Here is a 20,347-nt window from a genome sequence, read left to right as displayed (position 1 = left end):
GCGTCTCCCGGAGGCAGTGTTACAGTCACACAGACGTGTACGTGGATTCCCAGGGGCACCTGCCAGAAGCCTGTGGATGCAATTGGTGTGTGTGTATCTATATGTATGCATGTACATCTCTCATATTTTTTTTTCTGTTTGTTATGCGTACTGTTTTCTCTTTATATATTTTCTTAGTTATTCTGGGCATCTTTATTCTGTACTCTCTTGATGCTTTCCTTCTCTTGGTTGAGATCCTTAAACTCTCTAATTGTTTTGATTGTTAGTTTTTGCTTACTGAGTGTATCTCTCGGTAAGACCAATGTTTTTAATGTTTTTGACTTGGTACAAGATATTCTTCCCCTTCCTATTTTCCCATCAGTCTTACATGTTAAGAAACTTAATATCACTACTGTAAATCTGTTAACTTCTGCCAGGTGTTTTTCTTATAATGTTTGGTTCCTGATGTCAAGGTACTTCATAATACTTGCATTTCCTCTCGTTCTAAGCATCCATTCAATTCAACTGCAATATTGTCTATTTTACCTATTCCTTGGAGATTTCTATGCTCTAAAGACTGCTAATATTTGTAAACAGGAACAAAGCAAGGCAATTCATTTTGTACCTTTTCCTGAATTTTAGGGTAGAGTCTTTGTTGGACACAGCATGTGGTTCCCTGGTCAGCTTGTGCTTTCTGTTCTCAATTTCTTGCTCTTCATGTGTCTGGAAATGCTTTCTATAAGTCTTGCTCCCTAAGGTCACAGAATCACAGAATCATCCAGATTGGAAGAGACCTCCAAGATCACCAAGTCCAACCTCTGACCTAACACTAACAAGTCCTCCACTAAGCCATATCCCTAAGCTCTACATCTAAATGTCTTTTAAAGACCTCCAGGGATGGTGACTCCACCACTTCCCTGGGCAGCCCGTTCCAGTGTCTAACAACCCTTTCAGTAAAGAATTTCTTCCTAATATCCAACCTAAACCTCCCCTGGCGCAACTTTAGCCCATTCCTCCTCGTCCTGTCACCAGGCACGTGGGAGAATAGACCAACCCCCACCTCGCTACAGCCTCCTTCAGGGTACCTGTGGCGTGTGATAAGGTCGCCCCTGAGCCTCCTCTTCTCCAGGCTGAACAGTCCCAGCTCCCTCAGCCGCTCCTCGTAAGACTTGTTCTCCAGGCCCCTCACCAGCTTCGTAGCCCTTCTCTGGACTCGCTCAAGCACCTCCATGTCCTTCTTGTAGCGAGGGGCCCAAAACTGAACGCAGTACTCGAGGAGCGGCCTCACCAGAGCCGAGTACAGGGGGACGATCACCTCCCTGGCCCTGCTGGCCACACTGTTTCTTATACAGGCCAGGATGCTGTTGGCCTTCTTGGCCACCTGAGCACACTGCTGGCTCATATTCAGCTGACTGTCAACCAGTACTCCCACGTCCTTCGACTGGGACCTCCCCCGATAGCCAGGACTGCCGATAAACAATGGAAAGCAGCTTGGCCAACTCTTCCACCAGTTCTCTCAGCACCCTTGGGTCGATCCCATCCAGCCCCATCAACTTGCGTACATCCAAATGCTGTAGCAGGTCGCCAACCATTTCCTTGTGGATTGCGAGGGCCACAATCTGCTCCCCACCCCCTTCCACCAGCTCAGGGTACTGGGTATCCAGAGAACAACTGTCAGTCTTTGCCAGTAAAGACTGAGGCAAAGAAGGCATGAAGTACCTCAGCCTTTTCCTCATCTCTCATAAGTTTCCCTCCGCATCCAGTAAAGCATGGGATTCTCCTTAGTCCTCCTTCCCTGTAGATCATCTGAACCTGTTCCTTGAAGGTCTTGTCCAAGTGTTTTGTTTGTGTTTCCCCAGAAAATCACCCATAATTGACAAAGTGCCTGTAAAAACTTAGCCTCATACAAGAAAACTTTAGGTTTTAAAGTTCTCTTTTCGAAGATGACATCAGTGAGAGTTTTTTGCATAATTAAAAATCATTGTACCATCAAAAATAATCTGCTGCATACTTTTCCTTTGAGGATCTAAACTTTTACGTACCAGGGAAGGTTTTATCTTGATAAAAGATTTTTTTTTTTTTTTTTTACAGTTAGAGCAGTCAATCACTGGAACAACCTTCCCAGGGATGTGGTACAGTCCCTGCCACTGGAGATTTTCAAGATACTGCAGGACAGGGTGCTAGGATGGATGACAGGGTTTTACCGTCATGTGGCATTTGATGGAAAAGTACTACTTCCAAGTTGCATTTCATCAACCACTGTTTGTTCAATCTCTCCAAAGTAAATCAGACCCAGAGCCTTTTGGTAATTCAGTTGTTTGGCCTGAGTGTTGACTGTTTGCATTTCAGAAAATAGCTATAAATTTCCATTTCCATCCAAACAATATTTTTCTAAAGTGAAAAACTCACTTTTCAGTGAATTGCTTTTATATACTCATACAACTCTGATGCTAAAAAAGTGTTAATTCATAGTAAGTTATAAAAAACGTATAGAGTATGCACTAAGAATGTGGTGCATTTGTATTGCAAGTATATGGAATTAGAAAATCCCTTGAAATTTAGAGAAGAAGAATTAAGGAAGGTGAACATGCTCTTACATGTTTGAAAGTTTGTGACTTTGCTTATAAGAGATGCTGCTGCATACCAAATGGATGCTTGAATGCATAGGAATGTGTAACAAGTGTTTGTGGACTGATTTGTTAAGAGGTAATTGGACTATATGGCAATATTGCATCTGTTTTAATAGCTCTTTCAATATTTTAATCCTTTTTGTGTTACTTGCTAGCTCAATTGACTGGGCTGTCTATAAAGTGTTTTACAAAGTATCCTGTACTTATGTTTTGCAATCACTGCATCAGTGCTTCAGTCTACAGGGGTGTTAGACATATACTGCAGTGGAAATACATTATGAATCAATCACCCCTTTCCAACCGAGTAGTTAATGGATATTGATCACTGTTCAGTCATGAATTGCAATGCATTCTATCATTTGAGGGTTGTTTGTCAAATAGTTTTTACAAATTACTCTGCAGGACATTGTATCACAGCTGGTGTAGTTTAAGGTTTGGACAGAGTCACTGTGAATGAAGCCCTGCTGTGAAATAAAAGTCAAAAGGCATCTTGGCATCCCAACCATTTCCTTGGGAGAAGATTACAGCCTGAGTATGTTGAACTTTATTGCCATGGGCCTCATGACAGTATTCAGAAACATGCATGGCATTTCTGTTAAAGAAACTCAGATGTGCTTAGACGCAAGGGATGGCATTCTTGTGTTTATCAGTATCTTGAAAAAAAAAGTTACACATTTTTACTCCTTTGGGGTACAGTAAAAATCCAGTGAAGAATGTGTAATTTATGCACAAAAAAATTGAGGTTCTTGATTTCCTAAACCTAATTTGTTAGGGAAGGAGGAAATGAGTAATCTAAATCCTAGACGGAAATGTATTTATTGAGAAAGAAAAAGGGGGTGGGGAGAGAGGGACTCAACAGCTCTTGGAGTAGAATGTTGTTTCTTGTATTGGTTTGTTGTGATCAGAAGTAAAATGAAGCTGCATAGAGAAAATAGACAGCATTGTTAACTTCTTAACATGCAGAGCAAAGCAAAAGGAAACATTAAAAAATGAATAAAAGTTATCTGTATGTGTAATTGCATCTAAATTGCATTAATTAAATTCTGTCCCTTCTGCATTTCAAGGACAGATGAACCTATGAGAATTCAGGGCCAGGTAATGCCAAATATGAAGCACTTTGTGAAATAAAGTGCAGAATTGGTTCTCCTGTTCTTGCAGTACAGAATTAGTTCTGCTGCTGCCCCAAATGGCAGATTTACAACATCTTGCATCACATTGCGGACGTGAAAGGTTCCTTAATGAAGTGGTCCTTATGAAGGCTCGTTGTCAGGCAGAAATACCTCAATGCCAAAACAAATCACTGAGGATTCTTCCAGGTTGGGTGCCGTTCCTTTGTCGTCTGCTTTGGCTCCCATACTAACGTGCAACAGTCTCACTGTCATGTAATGGTGATAGAGGATGAAAGAAGTATTAGGTCTGGCATAATTGAGAGCGCAGGTGAACTCTGTCCCATATGGACTTTGTATCAAATTCCTGCTGTCAGACAGTGACTAGGTAGCAATCTGAGAAGTCGCTTTTCAAAAGATTACAGCAGGATTTTAGTGAATGATAAGCCTGGAAACAAGAGATAGTAAGAGTTTGTATTTTTGTTCTTATTTACTGAGTATCACTGTAACAGTGTTTTAAGTAGAACAAAAGGTAAAATCTTGGGCTATTGGGTAACAAACTTAAAATGTACTAGGGTCATTTATGAAGACAGACTTGATTTTCTAAGTTAATAAATTTATAATGATATATATCAAAATGAGAAGCTTTAAAAGTAATGAGAATCGAATACTCAATAAGCAGTAACATAAGGCAGTATCTTCCATGTTTCATATTCTTGTAGTTCTGTTGGTAGATCAGTCCCCAGGTTATGAGCTATATGGGTCTTCTAGGTATGTCTTCCCATCCTGTCTCTGAAGTCATGGAAGAATTGTATCTAATTTAACAAAATCTTAGTTGTCTTAAAGTCGGATTTCACCTTTAATGACAAACAGAAATCTTTGATCTCGTTATAAAGGAGAGCAGCAGTGAGCAGGGATGTTAGATTAGATGTTGTCAGAAAAATCAGATTATAAAATTTCATTTGAAGTTCATTATTAACTGGTGGTAATAAGTAATGTAATCAATTAGTGTTATGTTTGCATTTATTTTAACAAAATGTCCTTTCAAGTATTGCTCCAGAGGATGGATTTATCGGTAGAGTTACATCTTACAGTATAAATACTCTTAAAAGTCACACTGGAAATTCCAAATTGGTCTCTCTTGTATGCTTTTTTTCAAGGCAGCATATAATTATATTAGATATAATCAGTATATTGTAAAATTAGTACTTTATTTACTTGGATTTTTAACTCTACTGAGATTGGATATAAAGGACATTGGTCATACCATTGATCAACACGGAATAGGTATTCTCTTTTAAATCCGATAGTGTATTAGTTTAAGTGCTTCTTTCAAGTCAGAATGAGACTTTGTAGTCATCTATATTTGAATGGAAATCTTGCCTTTTTCTATTCAGGGGAGTAGGAGATTGTAGTAGATGATGTCTGTAATAGCTCTGTGGGTGTTTCTGAGGTGGTAGAATATCTTTATTTCGCTTTTTTGATAAATTTGGATGGATCCTATGGTTTTGATAGACTGCCATTTTTATAGTTTGATTGCATTAACATATTTATATATAGATGCAAAAGGTTTATTCAGTTTATCCAGTGAAAATAAATGATTTATCTAAAATCAGCTCATTAAAATTAAATTCTAGTTTTGAATTAAATTGTAGTTTGACATGATGATCCCTACTCCTTTTAACAAACGGACTTTTTTTTTTCTAAATTGGACTGCTGAATTCTCTTACTGCTTTAGATGAAAAGAATTGACTTTGCCTTGGTTTTGATAGTCACAAGTATTTCCATAATATAAACAGCATTAACAATAAAAATGCTGAGATTCAGTAGAACTCTACCCACATAGTATAGCTGTAACAATAAAAATTAAATCCTGGCACCACTGAAATCATCTGGGAATTTGAAACGAGTATTATACCTGTAATTTGTAGCCAATGTTCATAGTTTATGGTTACCTTACACATGCTGAGTTAGCAGTTCTTCTCTTAGTACTTCAAAAATACATGTAGCTCTAAAGTTTATGGCATTTTTTCTTGATTCATTATGGCCTTAGTCACACATAGTGATGAATGGTCTTGGTCTCCATGAAAACTGACAGCATCCAGTACTTCTCAGGAGGTGCAACGCAGCATTGAGAGTTACTTCAGCAGTATTTTTAATAGAGTGTGTGTACATCATGCTGTACTGGGGGGGGGAAAGGACCAAAACTGGCATGTTTAGCTTGTTAGTTTGAATGCGTTAGTTTGAATTGCACGTTCATTTCATGCAATAGATTTGTAGGTAATTCCATTTATTTATAGTGCTGCTGCTTGTAAAGCGAAGTTGGGTCCTAAATTTTCAGCATACTCAGATTTCTATAGATTATTAAAAACATGATGTCTGAAAAGCTTACTGTTCACAGCAGAGCATGGCATAGTACAGCCACAATCTGTATTAGCCAGCACTTAATGAGAAAGACTATCAAGATGGATTTAAGAGGAAAATTGCAGTTCAGTAGGAAACTCCAAATGTTACGAAATACTTAATACGTCTCTACTAGACTTTTATCATGTGACGAAGAGAAAGCAGAAATCCGTAAATCTCAGTTGCTATTTACTGTGGCCTGTTCAAGAACATATGTAGCTTTGTGCTTAACTGTTGCTGTTTCACTCACTTCAGCTTGCTCTTATAGCCAGTGGAACATCAACAGTGGTTGAATCCAGGCCTGCACCTTGAATAGCAGCTCAAGAAGAAACCTTCTCCTTGGGTGTCTTTTCTTGGCTGTTCATTGCGAGGATCAGATTGTGGAGGGCATCTCAATTTGATGATGACATGCTATGTTTTCCAAACAAAAGTTCAGGTCAGTACTTGCTCTGAAAACCAGAATGGAAGAGTTACTTCTCCTTTGTAGTATTGGAAGCCCAAGGCACCTACCAGCCTCCAGAAGCCATTGATGCCTTCCTGTGTGCCACCAGACCCGGGCATCCAACCCAAGCAACCCAACTCTGCAACTTCTAGCTGTCATTTCTGCAATGTGATGATAGTATCTAACCACAAAAGTTTTGCTGCATACATAATCTGAGTAGAACATAAAATTAAATCACAGATATTATCAAAGTAAGTAATGTAAGGAAAACCATTTTGATTTTATTACTTTCTTTTATATTCAGTTTAGCAATACTAAGTACATGAAAAGTACACAAATTACTGTAACACTTCCAGTTTGCTAGACTTCAGCAACTACCTATCAAAGAAATATGTGATCAGTATTGCCAGAATATATGTCAGGTTCTCACCTGACTTAGGTGGGTACTCAAAGCACTCTGCACATGGCATGACTGAAGTCCAAATGTCGTTAGACATTGTTTCAAAGAAACTGATTTGCTGAGAATATTTGAACCGTCCCCACCCATGTGTTTCAGATTCATTTTGTACAACATAAGAAAACAGCTCTAATTATTTTACAGTATTTGATTTGTATACTTCTGTAGCAGTAGAAAGAGATATTTTTCATGATTGGTAAAGATATTATTGTGTATAAAGCAGCTGGATTGCTTTGTTTCAAGAGCCTAAATTCATTAAATACAATACGACATTTCCAGTGCTTTGGTTTGCCTGTAATTGAGAGGCTGTGATTTCAGTGTAACAGCTCTGTTAACTGTGGCATTTTGTCATGCTACCACAAGGAAGATGAATACTTGGTTAATTTCACTGTTCTCAAAACAGCGGTATTATATTTAATTCCAAACAGATCATTTTACATGTACTGGAGAAGAAAATATATGTAGATAATACATTCATACACAAGTCCAGGGGGTACTGCTGACATAGAATATGTGGAGAATTTCATACTTGCAAGAAGGAATGGAAAAATAATACACTATGTTGTTTATGTGGCTGTGATATATATCTTTGAGACATATGTTAGCTCTTGGTATATTGGATGCTCTCTAGGTGAAGATACATTGCTCAGTTTTAATAAAGATATTTTTATGTATATTTGGGGTAAAAGCCAAAAGCTCTTATAAATAACTTGAGCTAAAGGATTAAGTAGATATCTTGAAATAACCAGGATGGATCATTTGGTACCTGGTTATAAATAAGCACATACAGAAAAAAAAGATACGTATTTCCTTGAAAACTGTGGAGTACTCCTAAGGGCTGTAAAGTCTGATTTTAAATGAGAAGTTTTCTTACTAGTATTTTTCATATCTTTATTTAAAACTACAAATACATATCCAAAGTTCCAAATGGGGATTGGAAGTATGGATAACAGTAGAAAATGATGCTGATATTGAGAATGAAATGCAGCTCAGGCTATGTCCTTTGGTGTTACTGTTTTGACTTCAGCATAAAATGATTCTGCATACAAATTTTGTGTATTCACATGTCAGAATACTGAAAGGCATCATTACAACATACATCAAGTTTTTCAGTGTCTACTTTTCATACTGGTTTTCTCTAACAGATTGAAATGTGTTAGAAAATCTGAGCAGCTGAACATCTTTTGTTCTCCATGCACAGTTAGTATACATGCATTCATGAAGAGTTAGACAGGTTATAGCCTTCAATAGCTCTAAGCAAAGGTAAAGCTGCTCATCTCTAAACCTGTTGTCTACCTACAACATATACATGCAAAATACATATGTAAGTAATTTTCTATCTGCCATAATGTTTGACTGTGTATGTCCAGCAATATTTTGTTTAGCTGAGCTCTATTAATAGAAGATGAAGTATTTATTATTGGAAAGGATGAAATGGACTTTTAAAGTATGAGAAGAAAAATAGTCTTGTAACAAGCTTTTTTAGTCTATGGTTTTAGCCTGCATTGCATAATCAGTCAGCAGCCATTTGAGAAGGAGCACCGAGGGTACTACAACTACCGTCCTAATGATCATTGTTAACGTGATTGTTCCAATAATGTGGATTTTCTATTTTGCTGTCACAGTTGGCAGGTGCCAAATTTTTCTTCGTTGTGTTCTAGACAACTCCAAGGAGGAAATACAATGAGAAGAAGGCAGACATGAAAAGTCTGGCAGAGGAACACTTGAGATATTTCAATTTTGGAATTTGGTTGAATGTTATGTATAGTTAATGGAAGTATGGTTTGGGATGAAGGGCATGAACATTAATAATATTGAAATGAGTTATTCAGATGGAAATGTCTAGCCATTCATCATGCAGGGGCACATTGCTGATAGATGTGTCAAGTTAGAGCTATGTGCATTGTTTTATTTTCCAGCGTTAGAAAAAAAGCGAATGAAAAAAAATCAAGAAATAAAAAATGAGTCTTTCTCAAACTCTTGATGAATATTTTTGTTCTGTTTTTCGAAAGTCTTAAAAACTCAATCAGCTTTGTTTTTAAATATTAAGTTACATTCCAATTATTACCAATTAAAAGACTTCCATAATAAAATTACTATTTTCATCAGCACAGTTACTGGCTGATTTACTTTGGCATACCCTTTTCAGCCTAGAGAGACGTATGACACACTTGACAGTTGAGTGAGGCATTCCATGACTGACAAGAGATGGTTTTCATCTTCTTTTAAAGTTAATCTTGTGTCAAGCTGTAGTAGAGGTGATTATTTCATATTAAATAAAAGTCAGTTTCTTCGTATAAATTATTTGAAAGTACATTTGTTGGTCAGCACATCACTTCCATTTAACAGTCAAATTTGCTGTGGACCTAAATGGAAGCAAGCTACCTTTTTTTGTTTGTTTGTTTCCTTTTATATGTAATCTATGTTGGTGAACTTGTGATTCAGATATAGAAATGAAAAAAAGGCTAATAAAGGCTAATAAATTCTTTAAATGAGAACAATCATAGCAAAACCTGTCTAGCCAAAAGCAAGGGAAAATGTGCACATGTACACACGTGCACATATATATTAGTCTTATGTTATTTCAAGTGATTAAAAGATACCTAGGAAGGATAGTTAGAGGGACTGTGTGAAGCAGAAGTGAAATTATGTAATGCATAAAATGGAAAATGATTGCTAATTTCCTTCTTATATTTCTCTTGAAGGATTGTTCATCTTCAGAAGAATATAGTATTGCTGCAGCATTGTTACCCCTGACAACTGCTTTCTATAGGGTAAGTTTTTATTATTCTTCATTTAAAACTACTTCAATTTTGTGCAATTTTAGTTTACATATAGTTAAAAGGAAGAAAGTGATGACAGAAGGTGCATGATGGGTAGGAAGCCTTGTTCTGAAGTTGACTGATGTCACTGAAAGTCTTTTATGAGGAAAGGTTGACTTTGTTTTATTTTCTGATTTTAGTTCCTCTTATAATTGCCAAAAAGTGGTAAATTAAAAAAAAAAAAATCTTTTGCATGGAGTATCATGCGTGTTGAAATAAGCTAAAATAAGTTTTGATTTCACCATCAGGGAGAACAGGCAGCATTAAACATAGAATCATTAATTACTTCTATAGACTTCTAGTTTCAATAGGAGTACTGAGATCTCATACCATCTCTCTCACAAAAAGTTCACTGAAATCTTTTGTGTAATAAAATAGTCCCCTACTTACATTTAACTCTGAATTTTTTTACTTAGTAAGTTGTGAGTCCCCGGATATAAGAAGCATGATGACTTTTTAATGTTCCAGACCTGAATTAAAAAATAAAGTAACCTGACTGTTGCTTGCAAAAGCCAGCTGTTAATGCATAATAGAAAAAGAATTTTGTTTTTCCCAGATCTAATCCTCAGGTTCGGTGATGGTCCCCTTTGGTATGTCCCATTAGATACAATTGTTTGGCAAAAGTACTTATTTTGGTATAAAACTTAGTTATTCGTACTAAACACATACTGATGTGTTTTCCAGCACATAAGATTGGTAGACAAACTCTGTAGTGATTAGTTACAATTAACAGTTTATAGGTTCTGTTTGGAATTCGAGTCAAAGTGAAACTTTCTGAAGCTTTTTTCAGCTTCTCTAGAGGTTTTCAGTATTTTTAGACTGGAATGAGTATGCTAAGTGCCTGACATGAACCTGTGTAGGAACAACAACCTGTATCAATATTCTTAAAGTAAGAATAATGGGTGACATTTTTCCACCCCCTTCAAATCTCCCTTTATAATATCTTGGAGGGATTTCTGCTGTACAATTACTCTAGATGAATGTTCCTCTTGCCTGTTCTGGGGAGAACTTGTGGCCAATCCTGCTGCATTTCTTTTTTCCCTTGAGCTTCCTGCTTTCTAACATATTGATTAACAGTTTATAAGTTTTCTACTCTCTGTTTTTTTTCTTTACAGAAATCTTATGGTGTAAGTTTTGCTGCTTAAAAAGGCATATTGCTATTCTGTCCCTGATAAGTCCAGAGGCATGTACAAACTGAAATTAAAATCATTTGGGGAATTAATTGTTTTTATTCAAATTCGTAGTGGCAAAACTGGTATGTTTGCACTGTCAAACCATGTTACAGCATTTTTTGCTGAATTGCTTGTCAGTTTTACTGAATTCCCATATACAGTGTTGTTTATACACACATCAAGCTATATTTTGCTTTCTGTAGGCAGCTACAGATATTTCAATACTGTTGCTTCAGTGTGTGGAGCTATCTTGCCTCTGCAGTGTGATTGTCAATATGCTTTACAAAAGTGTTGAAGTAGTGCCTAGAAGTATGTATTTGTTTTTACTGATGTTTTTGTTATCAAAACACCATGTTTAATGCCAGAAGTGTATTAAATACTATTTCACCTGGCTACATTGAAACTACACAGTGTTCTTGGAAGCCAGGAAAAGACAGGAAGTGAGAATCTAATACAGGTTTTCATTTTTGTGTTCAGTTGGTATTACTGCAGAAGTGGTACTCCAAATAAAGTTACCAGTAAGAAAGACAGTAATAAATCTAAGGACATTGTGGAATTGTATCAGTCAAATATATATTTTACCATTTGTATTTGCTGTAGCATTTTGATGGGAAATTAGGGGATTTCATTACAATGCATGTAATTCATGTTACTTAAATGAAATAATGAAAAGAAGTTACACAACATCACAGTTCCTTTGTTAGAGACCTGTTGTTCATATGAAATATTAAATTTCAGGATATGCATTCATTTTAGTTGCCTAACATAAAGGAGAGCAGTAATGAAACAATTACCTTTTCATCCTAAATAGCATTACCGTACGTGGGTGCACAAAGACAACAAGTGTTTGAGGTCTATAAATAAAAGGAAAGATGTATTTTCATGCGGGTCCAGCAGATGAAACCAAGAAACTAAGTAGTAAGGAAACATCTTCTTAGGGGTAAAGTCTTTAAGGTTTTGGAATAGTCTCATGAAGTAGCCAAAGCTCTAGCACTGAGGTATTTTAAAATATTATTGGGAAAACAGTATAAAATATATTTTAAGAAACAAGCTTGTGTCATCTGACGGGTCTTGTGCACCTCCTATTGTCTTTGCTTACATAATGATTACTCTAGGGTATCTCTACAATTATCTAAATAAAAGAACGAGAAGTATCACGGCGTGTACAGAATGGTATCAGCTTGTAGGATGTCTGTTGAAATTTAAGAATTCCAACTCGAAGGCTGGTGAGTGGCCTGTTGTGAAACTTGATCGGGCAGGATTTAATCACAGAAGTAGGCTAACTCATAGCTGGCAGGATTAAATTCATAGACAAGAAGTCAGTACTGGCTACATATTTGTGGCCTGGAGAAATAACTTGAATTTTTCTAGAAAAAATGGTCACAATGCTTTTTTAAAATTTTAGATATTAGACTTGAGCTGTTAGCAAAATGTGACTCACCAGTGACAGTGGATTTCTTGATGTGTACTTTTAATGTCACAAAAACAAACACGTCTTTGCTTCTGGGTTAGGAAAAGGTTTTAGTTTACCATTAGTAATGCTGTTGGAATTTCGTTTAAAATTGAAACAATATAAATAAAATGTCTTTATACATGAAGATAAAAGAATTTTTCCTTTTTTTTTTTTTTTTTTTTTTTTTGTTTGTTTGTTTTTGTTTTTTGTACAGATGGCCCAGGCTTATTTGGTATGCAGTCATTTCTTTCTGTGTATAAAGTAGAAATGTACTATTCTGTATTGCCACAGTAAAGAGTTGTTCTTCACATGGGAAGAAAGGGAAAAAGATATTTTGGAATTTTGATTTTATTTTATTACTTTGGGAAGGAAGACAGCTTCACAATTGTATAATTGGCCTTGTCAAATTCACAAAATTTGCATATACTGTTTCAAATTATGTTTCTTTGTAAGGTGGCAAGCTGTAGTGTAGACTACACTGTATTGAAGGTTTAGGGTGCAGCAAAAGTGATGATCATTTGTAGGCACCAGTTTCACACTGTCCGCTGGACAACAGGCAGAGGAAGCAAAATCTCTTTTTCTCCCTGCTATTTCAAGCCACAGGTTGAGCCTGCTTCTTCATCTTCCCTCCCTTTTCAGCTAGGGTGATGTTCTCCAGTCTGATCACAGATTTGTGTGTTGCATCCTTCAACCGCTGCAGAACCTGAGTGTGCAGAATGTAACACAAAAAAAATCTTCTGACTTTCAGGGAGTTTTTTTCAACATTTTATAATTAAAATTTCCTACTTGGACTGTCTGTAATCATATGTGCTCAAATACATTTAACCCACTTGTGAATTATTGTTATTGGGTATTCAGAAGTGACAATTCTGATTGCCTGTGTTTGATTAAAGGAAATGCCATAATAAGAATACACTTCTCTGAAACCCAAGTTTGTTAGTAAAAATGTTGAGTGGATAGGTGTCTTCAAATTGCAGTAGCCAGAGCAGTTCATAATCACAAGTGTTGGATTTCTGAGTCAGTAGTTGTTAATGTCTTGATGTACAAAATTTGGATAGTGTTTATCTAGTTTTAGTAAAAAAACAAACCACCACTACCAACAAATCTAATGCAGCAAGCTGTCTCGTTGATTGGGTGAATTACATAAAAGTTGTCACTTGTCCTTTGCTGTAACACAGTGAGATACATCGGAGACCAGTTCATAATTTTTACGTGACTAAGTGATATGCTTCTTGGAAAGAATAGGGACTAGGATTCTTTTTTTTTTTTGTGCTTGTAAACAAACAAATTTTGAATAAAATTTCAGTTGGATACCGATGCTGATTTTATTTTAGAATGTGCAGTGAAACATTGGAGAAATACACATGCTAGGGCTCAGTGAAATCCTCAGGCTAAGGTATTGATTGGATGTTCTTGTGCCTCTGCCCATTTATTGTTTGTACTCCATACACCTAAGCCTTCCTCTACTGAGAAAGAAATAGAATTACATAAAATAGGAGGTCTGCTTTATTCAGTCTCTTAAAAAATTCTGCCAGAATTTGGTGAATCATTTACATAAAGCTTTTCAATATGTTACAAAGTTTTTATTCGGGTCATTTTAGGAATTGTGGTAGCATCATTTTTGAGAAGTTACTGTCTATTGGAAGTGTTGGTTGGTTTTAATCTTCAAGGTAGTACAAAATCACAATTTAAGAGAAAGGTTTGAAATTTAATGAGAAAATGTGAAGTTGGAATTTTTGTTGCTAAAAATGATATATAGTCCATTTTTTTTCCATAGCAGCAAATATATGCTCTTCAGCGTAGCATAATAACAAAAGGAAATTAATTTGAGTTTATGCTTTCCTGGTTGAAATGAACTACAAAGTTGCAGTAGCAGCTATGACAGATACGACATATAATGGATGAAAATCTTCGCACCTTGAAATGCCGAAGTAAATGACCTCTTCACTCCAGAGCCTCTTAAGTGTCAGAGGATTGCATGTTACAGGGATAAGGGCATTCTCTAAAGACTGAAGAGGGAGTACTAGAGAAATTCAGAGTAGTTTATCGTGTTTTAAATACTGCCATCAGACCTTTTTCCAAGACACACCCAATTCCAGGATGATAACATGTAATGGAAGCATCATCATGTGAAATGCTCTCTCTCATGTAGCATCAGGTACAAAGTGACATGAGGAAAGGCTGATTAAACAATCAGCTCAATTTTTACGTCTTTATCAAGCAAATCTTACAGTTATTATCTAATGAAACCAGTGGAGTATTGGCCCAAATGTATGGTGAAAAGCAGTGGAAAATCTGGTACTAATGTTATCTCCTGTTACCTTTCACCAAATAATGCATTAATCTGTATCTTGGAATTTGTATAAATACCATGCAATTGTATAGAGGTAGCTGATGACGGCTGATTTTGAAAAGCAAATTAGTGGTGTTGTGGGTTTGGTTGTTTGATTGATTTTGTTTTTGCTTTTACACTTAATGTGAGTTTTCATTCTTAATTTGCATTTCTACTTAACTGTAATTGGCCCAGGTAATTCTCATAAACAGCAGTACTTGTTGGTTAGCCTTTTATAAAGCTAAAAGGACTTCCTGTAATGTGAAAGGGCTTTCTGTACTGATTGATTTTCATTTTTAGATGTAATTACTGTTTTTCCTTCTAGTCATTTCTGTCTTACTCTGATGCGCTTGGGATGAAACCACTTTAAGATTCTGCACTCTTGAATTGTTGGCTTTAATTTAGAAAACTCCCATCCTGAAAGACTTCCTTTATTATTCTGGCAAGAAGCTTTGTCTGCTTCCATTAATTTTCTTCTTATATCTCTATATTCTGCCAGTTTTGATGCTATCTTAGTTTGTGTAAATGTTTTCATGACTGAAACTGTATTAAGTAACATTCTTTTTAGTAGTAGCTCTTACTCTTATTTATCCATTCTCAGAATTTCGGTGTCAATTACCTAAAAGAAAAAATACATTGTTAACATGCTTAGAAACTGCAAGAGCATACCAGTAGCATATATTGGATGTTAAGGAATAAACTGAACTACAAAGAGGAAAGTATTTGTAGGCAGACTTCAGGTCCTGACTATTTTTACATAAACTCTTCTAGAATAAATAGTAGCATAACTAAGGACATCGCACAGCAGAGAAGAAATCCTTTTCTGCAATAATTCTGTTGGAGTTACAAGCATCAAAAGAATTATGTATTTGCTTTCATTGTTGGATTTTGCTGTTATTTTACTATGAGAGCCACAATGCTTCTTCATATCAGCAGAGATTGTAATGTTTCAACTCCACGTAACAGTCTGGCTTGTAAAGAGGGAGAGTGGTAATGTGAGGGGAAAATGTAACATGGCATGATATACAATAATCATTTTGCAGGACTGGAAGTGGATTTTTGGATTTTAATCCTTACAGGCAATTCATATTTTCTCAGGAAAAGGTATGTGTTTAACCTTTAGGTTGAGGTCAGTTCCTAGACTTGTGGAGTGTAACAAAACCACCATGTGGTATTTTTATGATATAAACTAGATTTTAAAATATGAACTTAATATACCAATTGCTTTTCCATATATCATCATATGTAACAGTTCTTCATTCAGAGATATTAGACGTTTTGCGTGTATACAAGCTGACAGGCAAAAAATAGATTAAGGATGATTTATAATGTATCACATCTTTGTCTTAGTAGTATTTGTGTTACCGGAAAATCCAGGAGCCCTAATTACAGACAAGAGCTGCTGGAGCTGCTGGTCTTGCTTTTGTACCAAAGAACACAAAGATGATGATCCCTCTCCTGAAGTGTTTACAATACGAGTTTGAAATAAGTACTAATGCTTGAAGCCAGGCAGTTTGAGGCACAGCAGGGAAGCTGTAAAGCAGTATTAGTCGTCATAATTGTTGTTGCTTCCGTCCAGCAGTAGATTAACTATGGGTGAAGGTTTTACAGAGGTGACACAGAAACATTATTTCACTGAATTTTGAGAAAGGATTATGTAGCTACTTGATAGGTGCTCATGAATTTGAGTGTGGTCATAGATGAAAGTATTAAGGTGATGGTCAAAGTTCTGTCAGTATTTCCAACACTCTCCCATCAAGGGCTTTTATTACGTTCATTAGGAGTTACATTCAAACAAAGATTATAGTTCAGTACATTATTTTTGTAAGAAGCAATCATGCTTCTTTTAGTTAAAATAGGAATCTTGGGGATTCTCCTTAGCTATGGTCAAGTGGTTTTGCAGTATCACAAATGCCAAAACATTATATTTGACCTTTAATATTTTAATATGTGTACTTTGTTTTTGAAAGGATACATAATACATGTCTGCAGAACAGATTTTACGCCTTTGCAGGTAGAGCAGATCTCACTTTCAAAGCTATTTTTAGGTGGAAAAAAATCCAGAATTCCTTCATGGAAAAGAAGAGTATAATGTGACCTTAGCACATTTGTGGGAGGGACTAACTACAGGATTTTTTTAACATTTATCTTAGCAAGGAGTTTTGGAAGCGAATAACAAAAATGTCATCTCTTTTTCCTCTTTTTTTTTTTTTTTGCACCTTCTGAAAGTCCATCATGCTAGATGATTTTAATTTACCTAGTGTGATCTGTGTATAATAGAACTTTGTACATCTTTTTATCTCTTCAGAGAATGAAGTAGTATTTCACCGTATATTATTTAATGTTACATGTAATTTTGTGTTAACATACATACGTCTGTCTTCGTACAATTGTGTAGAAATCTTTGAGATACTCTGTATAGCTTCAAGTAATGCATACTTGATCTTCATGAATCTGGCATTAAAGACAATGTGTATTTAGATGTTTAAGTCACCTTTGCTAGAAAATCTATACAATAAGTAAAACTCCCTCCAGAGTTACATCCCAAATTTGCAAAATTCTAGAATTCTATTGCCCTCTGCTGGTTTTGTGTACCCATTTGTGATTTGTTAGCACTGAACTGAACATCAGTTGGCCTTTCTTTTATTTTTCTTGGTGAAATAACAGTAGATTAGCAGTGTAAGTTGCTACTTACAATTTAAAGTATTTTAGAATTTAAATTAATCTTGTGATCAGTCCTGTCGGGGGACTTTCTGAAGGTGGGTGGGAGAAGGTGGCAAACAGTTTTCTCTCATGTTGGAAAGGTTTTGGGGTGAGAGAAGATGCTTGATCTAGTATTGTGTCCTTTTTTTTCCAAAGCAGTAAAAAGCAAAACTAAACAAAAAAAATAATGGAAGCATAATCATTATTATTTTATGCTTGTGTGATCTTTGCCCACATTTGTGTGTACAATTCATATGGATATAATTTTGTATTTTAGACCAAGCGGGAAAGCCATTTATTGAATAGATTATTAATTTTTTTTTTATTTTTTTTTTACTTAATCTATCCATGTGGCACTCAGTCAGGCTTGAAAACATATTCATATACACGTACACTTGTTTAAGTATTTGTATGCTGTGGTTAATATTGATAAAAGCATGATGTGATGCAAGTTGTATGAAGTTAGTACATAGATAAACCTCACCTCTGCGGGTCAGTCTCTGTAGTGTGATCCTCTGGGCTTCTTAGAAGTCCTTTGAATTTATCAGGTGTCTGTGTGGGCACAGCAGACACGTGAATACAGGACTGGCTCATGGAATATGGCCACATGTAGAGCTTGGTGTGTCACCTTGAAGAGGGTCAGCATGTTGCCTGCAGTAAGTGGAACCTATTCTCGATATGTGATGGTTGGTAATCGAATGTCTACATAAACGGCTCCAAGACGGGGAGTAACCCTTTAGAGTATCTGTCTTGCTATGTCCTGGCTGTCTATAAACTTACATTTGCATACTACCAGGGAGAACGTTACCCAGCACAGAGGGAGTGCTTTGATCCCCTTTGGTATGCAGAGAAGTTCGGGGGGTAATTTCGCTGATGTTGCTGTAGCTTTCTCTCGGAAGTCAAGCAGATGAACTGTAGCACAGTGATTCCTTGAGGAGTTGAGAATGAAGCTTTTATTTGCTTTTATTCAGCAGCAACCTCCTTCTCCCCTCTCTTCCTTCATCTTGTCACCAAAAATATCCAAACCCATAACCTAGAATACAAGTTGGAGACAGAAATTAAGTTTACTTCTGAAGGTCAGTGTTTCTGGCAATTTGGTGTTGTTGGGTTTGCTCCTTTAAGAGGTATGCAGTATAACCCTTGGTAATACCTGTGAGAAAAGAGTAGTTGCAGGTGCATTCATATTCTGTTTTTTACTCTTTTTTTTTTTCACTCTTTTTTTCAAATTTGTAATCAAGAACTCGATCCTTTGCTTTGCTAGAACAAACTTGCTTTTTTCTTTAAGCTTGTGTGTTGTCGCAGATAATGACTGATGAGCAATCAGTGCCAAGCATGCTTTTCTTTACCAGAAACAAGCAATATAAATAACATAATGTAATAGAGAAGCTGCTGGGGCACCTCACAGTGTGCCTGGGAGTCGGTACACATTTTTCACTGAGCTGTAAGTATCATTTTCAGAACCAGAAGTATCCAGTGTCAGGAAAAAGTGAAAAAAATTGAGGCAGGTATTGTCCTGTGCCGCTCAGTAAAGTGGAAACAATGCAAATTTCATTCCTGATTTCAGGAAATTACATACAGCCACACGTAGCAAGTCCCAAATCTAGCTTGTGTTTTCACAGACTGTAGAATGTAATTCATTGTTTTGATATGGGTGATGGCTCTTTCATATGTAATGCGGGCTGGAGGGGATTTTTTGTTGTTTAAGTACTCTTAGTCTATTGCAAGATCTCAATGTACTTTGCAGAAGATCACTCATTTTCTGGAACTTATTACAGCTTACACCTCAGTGGTCATTTAGGCTATCATACAGACAGCTTTAGATGAAGGACTTTATCTGTTCAGAACTATTTTTATGATTTTCTACTGGTGTGTATTTTAAGCTGTCAGCCCTTAAATCCTCCCTTATAAGTAGGAAATTCTTTTGCTGACTCCCACATTCATCCTGTCTGGCAGAAATTAATTATCAGAACAGAGAAAAAGAGCATAAATATCAGTATACTTTAGCTGTCTTGTGGAAAGATAGGTGAAGATTCATGTTATATATGTAGTATTGGCTGAGGAAAAACACTGAACTACTGTTTTACTTAAATCAGAGAAATCCTGTGCAAATTCCTTTTGAACACAACAGTAAACATCGGGGCCTGTTAGATGTATTAGATTAGCTTCCATTCTAGCCTAACACTCTCAGGATGGAGAATATAGACACTTGAAGCTTCATGGAATGCTTGTATTCTGAGAGAACTTCTTCTTCAAGGATTTTTGACTGTATAGGAGCAACCATGAGGTTTCTATTAATGTTGATTTTTCACTAATTAACTGAAACAGGGTGAGAATCCTAAGTGGTTTTGCCCCCCAAAATAGGCAGAGCTGAGCCTGGAACTGCAAGTCCTGACTTTGATTCAGTGCTCTAGCCACTATCAGATTTTGCCATTTGTTTTATTTCTGGAACACTGTTATTATGAACCTAGGATTATGAGTTTAAACTTTCTCTTCTTTCTTTCTTTCTTTCTTCTTCAAAAGTCATCTGGACAGGGAGCTGGGCAACCTGCTCTGGGTGGCCTAGCTTGAGGCAGAGGAGGTTGGATGCATGACCTCCAGAGGTCCCTTCCCACCTCAACCATTCTGTGATCAGGAAGAGATTATGTGAGCTGTTCTGGTCTGTGATTTAACAGCTAGGTCAAAGATCGGAGCTCTTACTGTGCAGTGATCGAATGATCAGTTATCAGTTCATGTGAGCTACCATAAACTTCATCACAACTGAAACCTGGGAGCCTAAACTAACCAGTTGTCTTATGTTTCGATCCACAGTGAATAAACAAAGTCTCCTTTAACGTAATTTGCGTCTTCC

General features: G+C 36.4%; 1 protein-coding gene across 5 annotated transcripts in view; it reads left to right on the top strand.

Annotated features, from left to right (window-relative positions):
• SBF2 (SET binding factor 2) overlaps positions 1 to 20,347 on the top strand; it is a 249,473-nt gene that overhangs the window by 170,640 nt on the left and 58,486 nt on the right. For all 5 annotated transcript variants that reach the window (XM_035328948.1, XM_035328950.1, XM_035328949.1 and 2 more), the window contains one exon: positions 9,723 to 9,791. In XM_035328948.1, coding sequence (XP_035184839.1) covers positions 9,723 to 9,791 — 69 coding nt within the window. The remainder of the gene's footprint in view (positions 1 to 9,722; positions 9,792 to 20,347) is intronic.

This window comes from Oxyura jamaicensis, chromosome 5 (assembly GCF_011077185.1).
Source record: "Oxyura jamaicensis isolate SHBP4307 breed ruddy duck chromosome 5, BPBGC_Ojam_1.0, whole genome shotgun sequence".
Taxonomy (NCBI): Eukaryota; Metazoa; Chordata; class Aves; order Anseriformes; family Anatidae; genus Oxyura; species Oxyura jamaicensis.
This window is presented reverse-complemented; position numbering and strand designations above follow the sequence as displayed.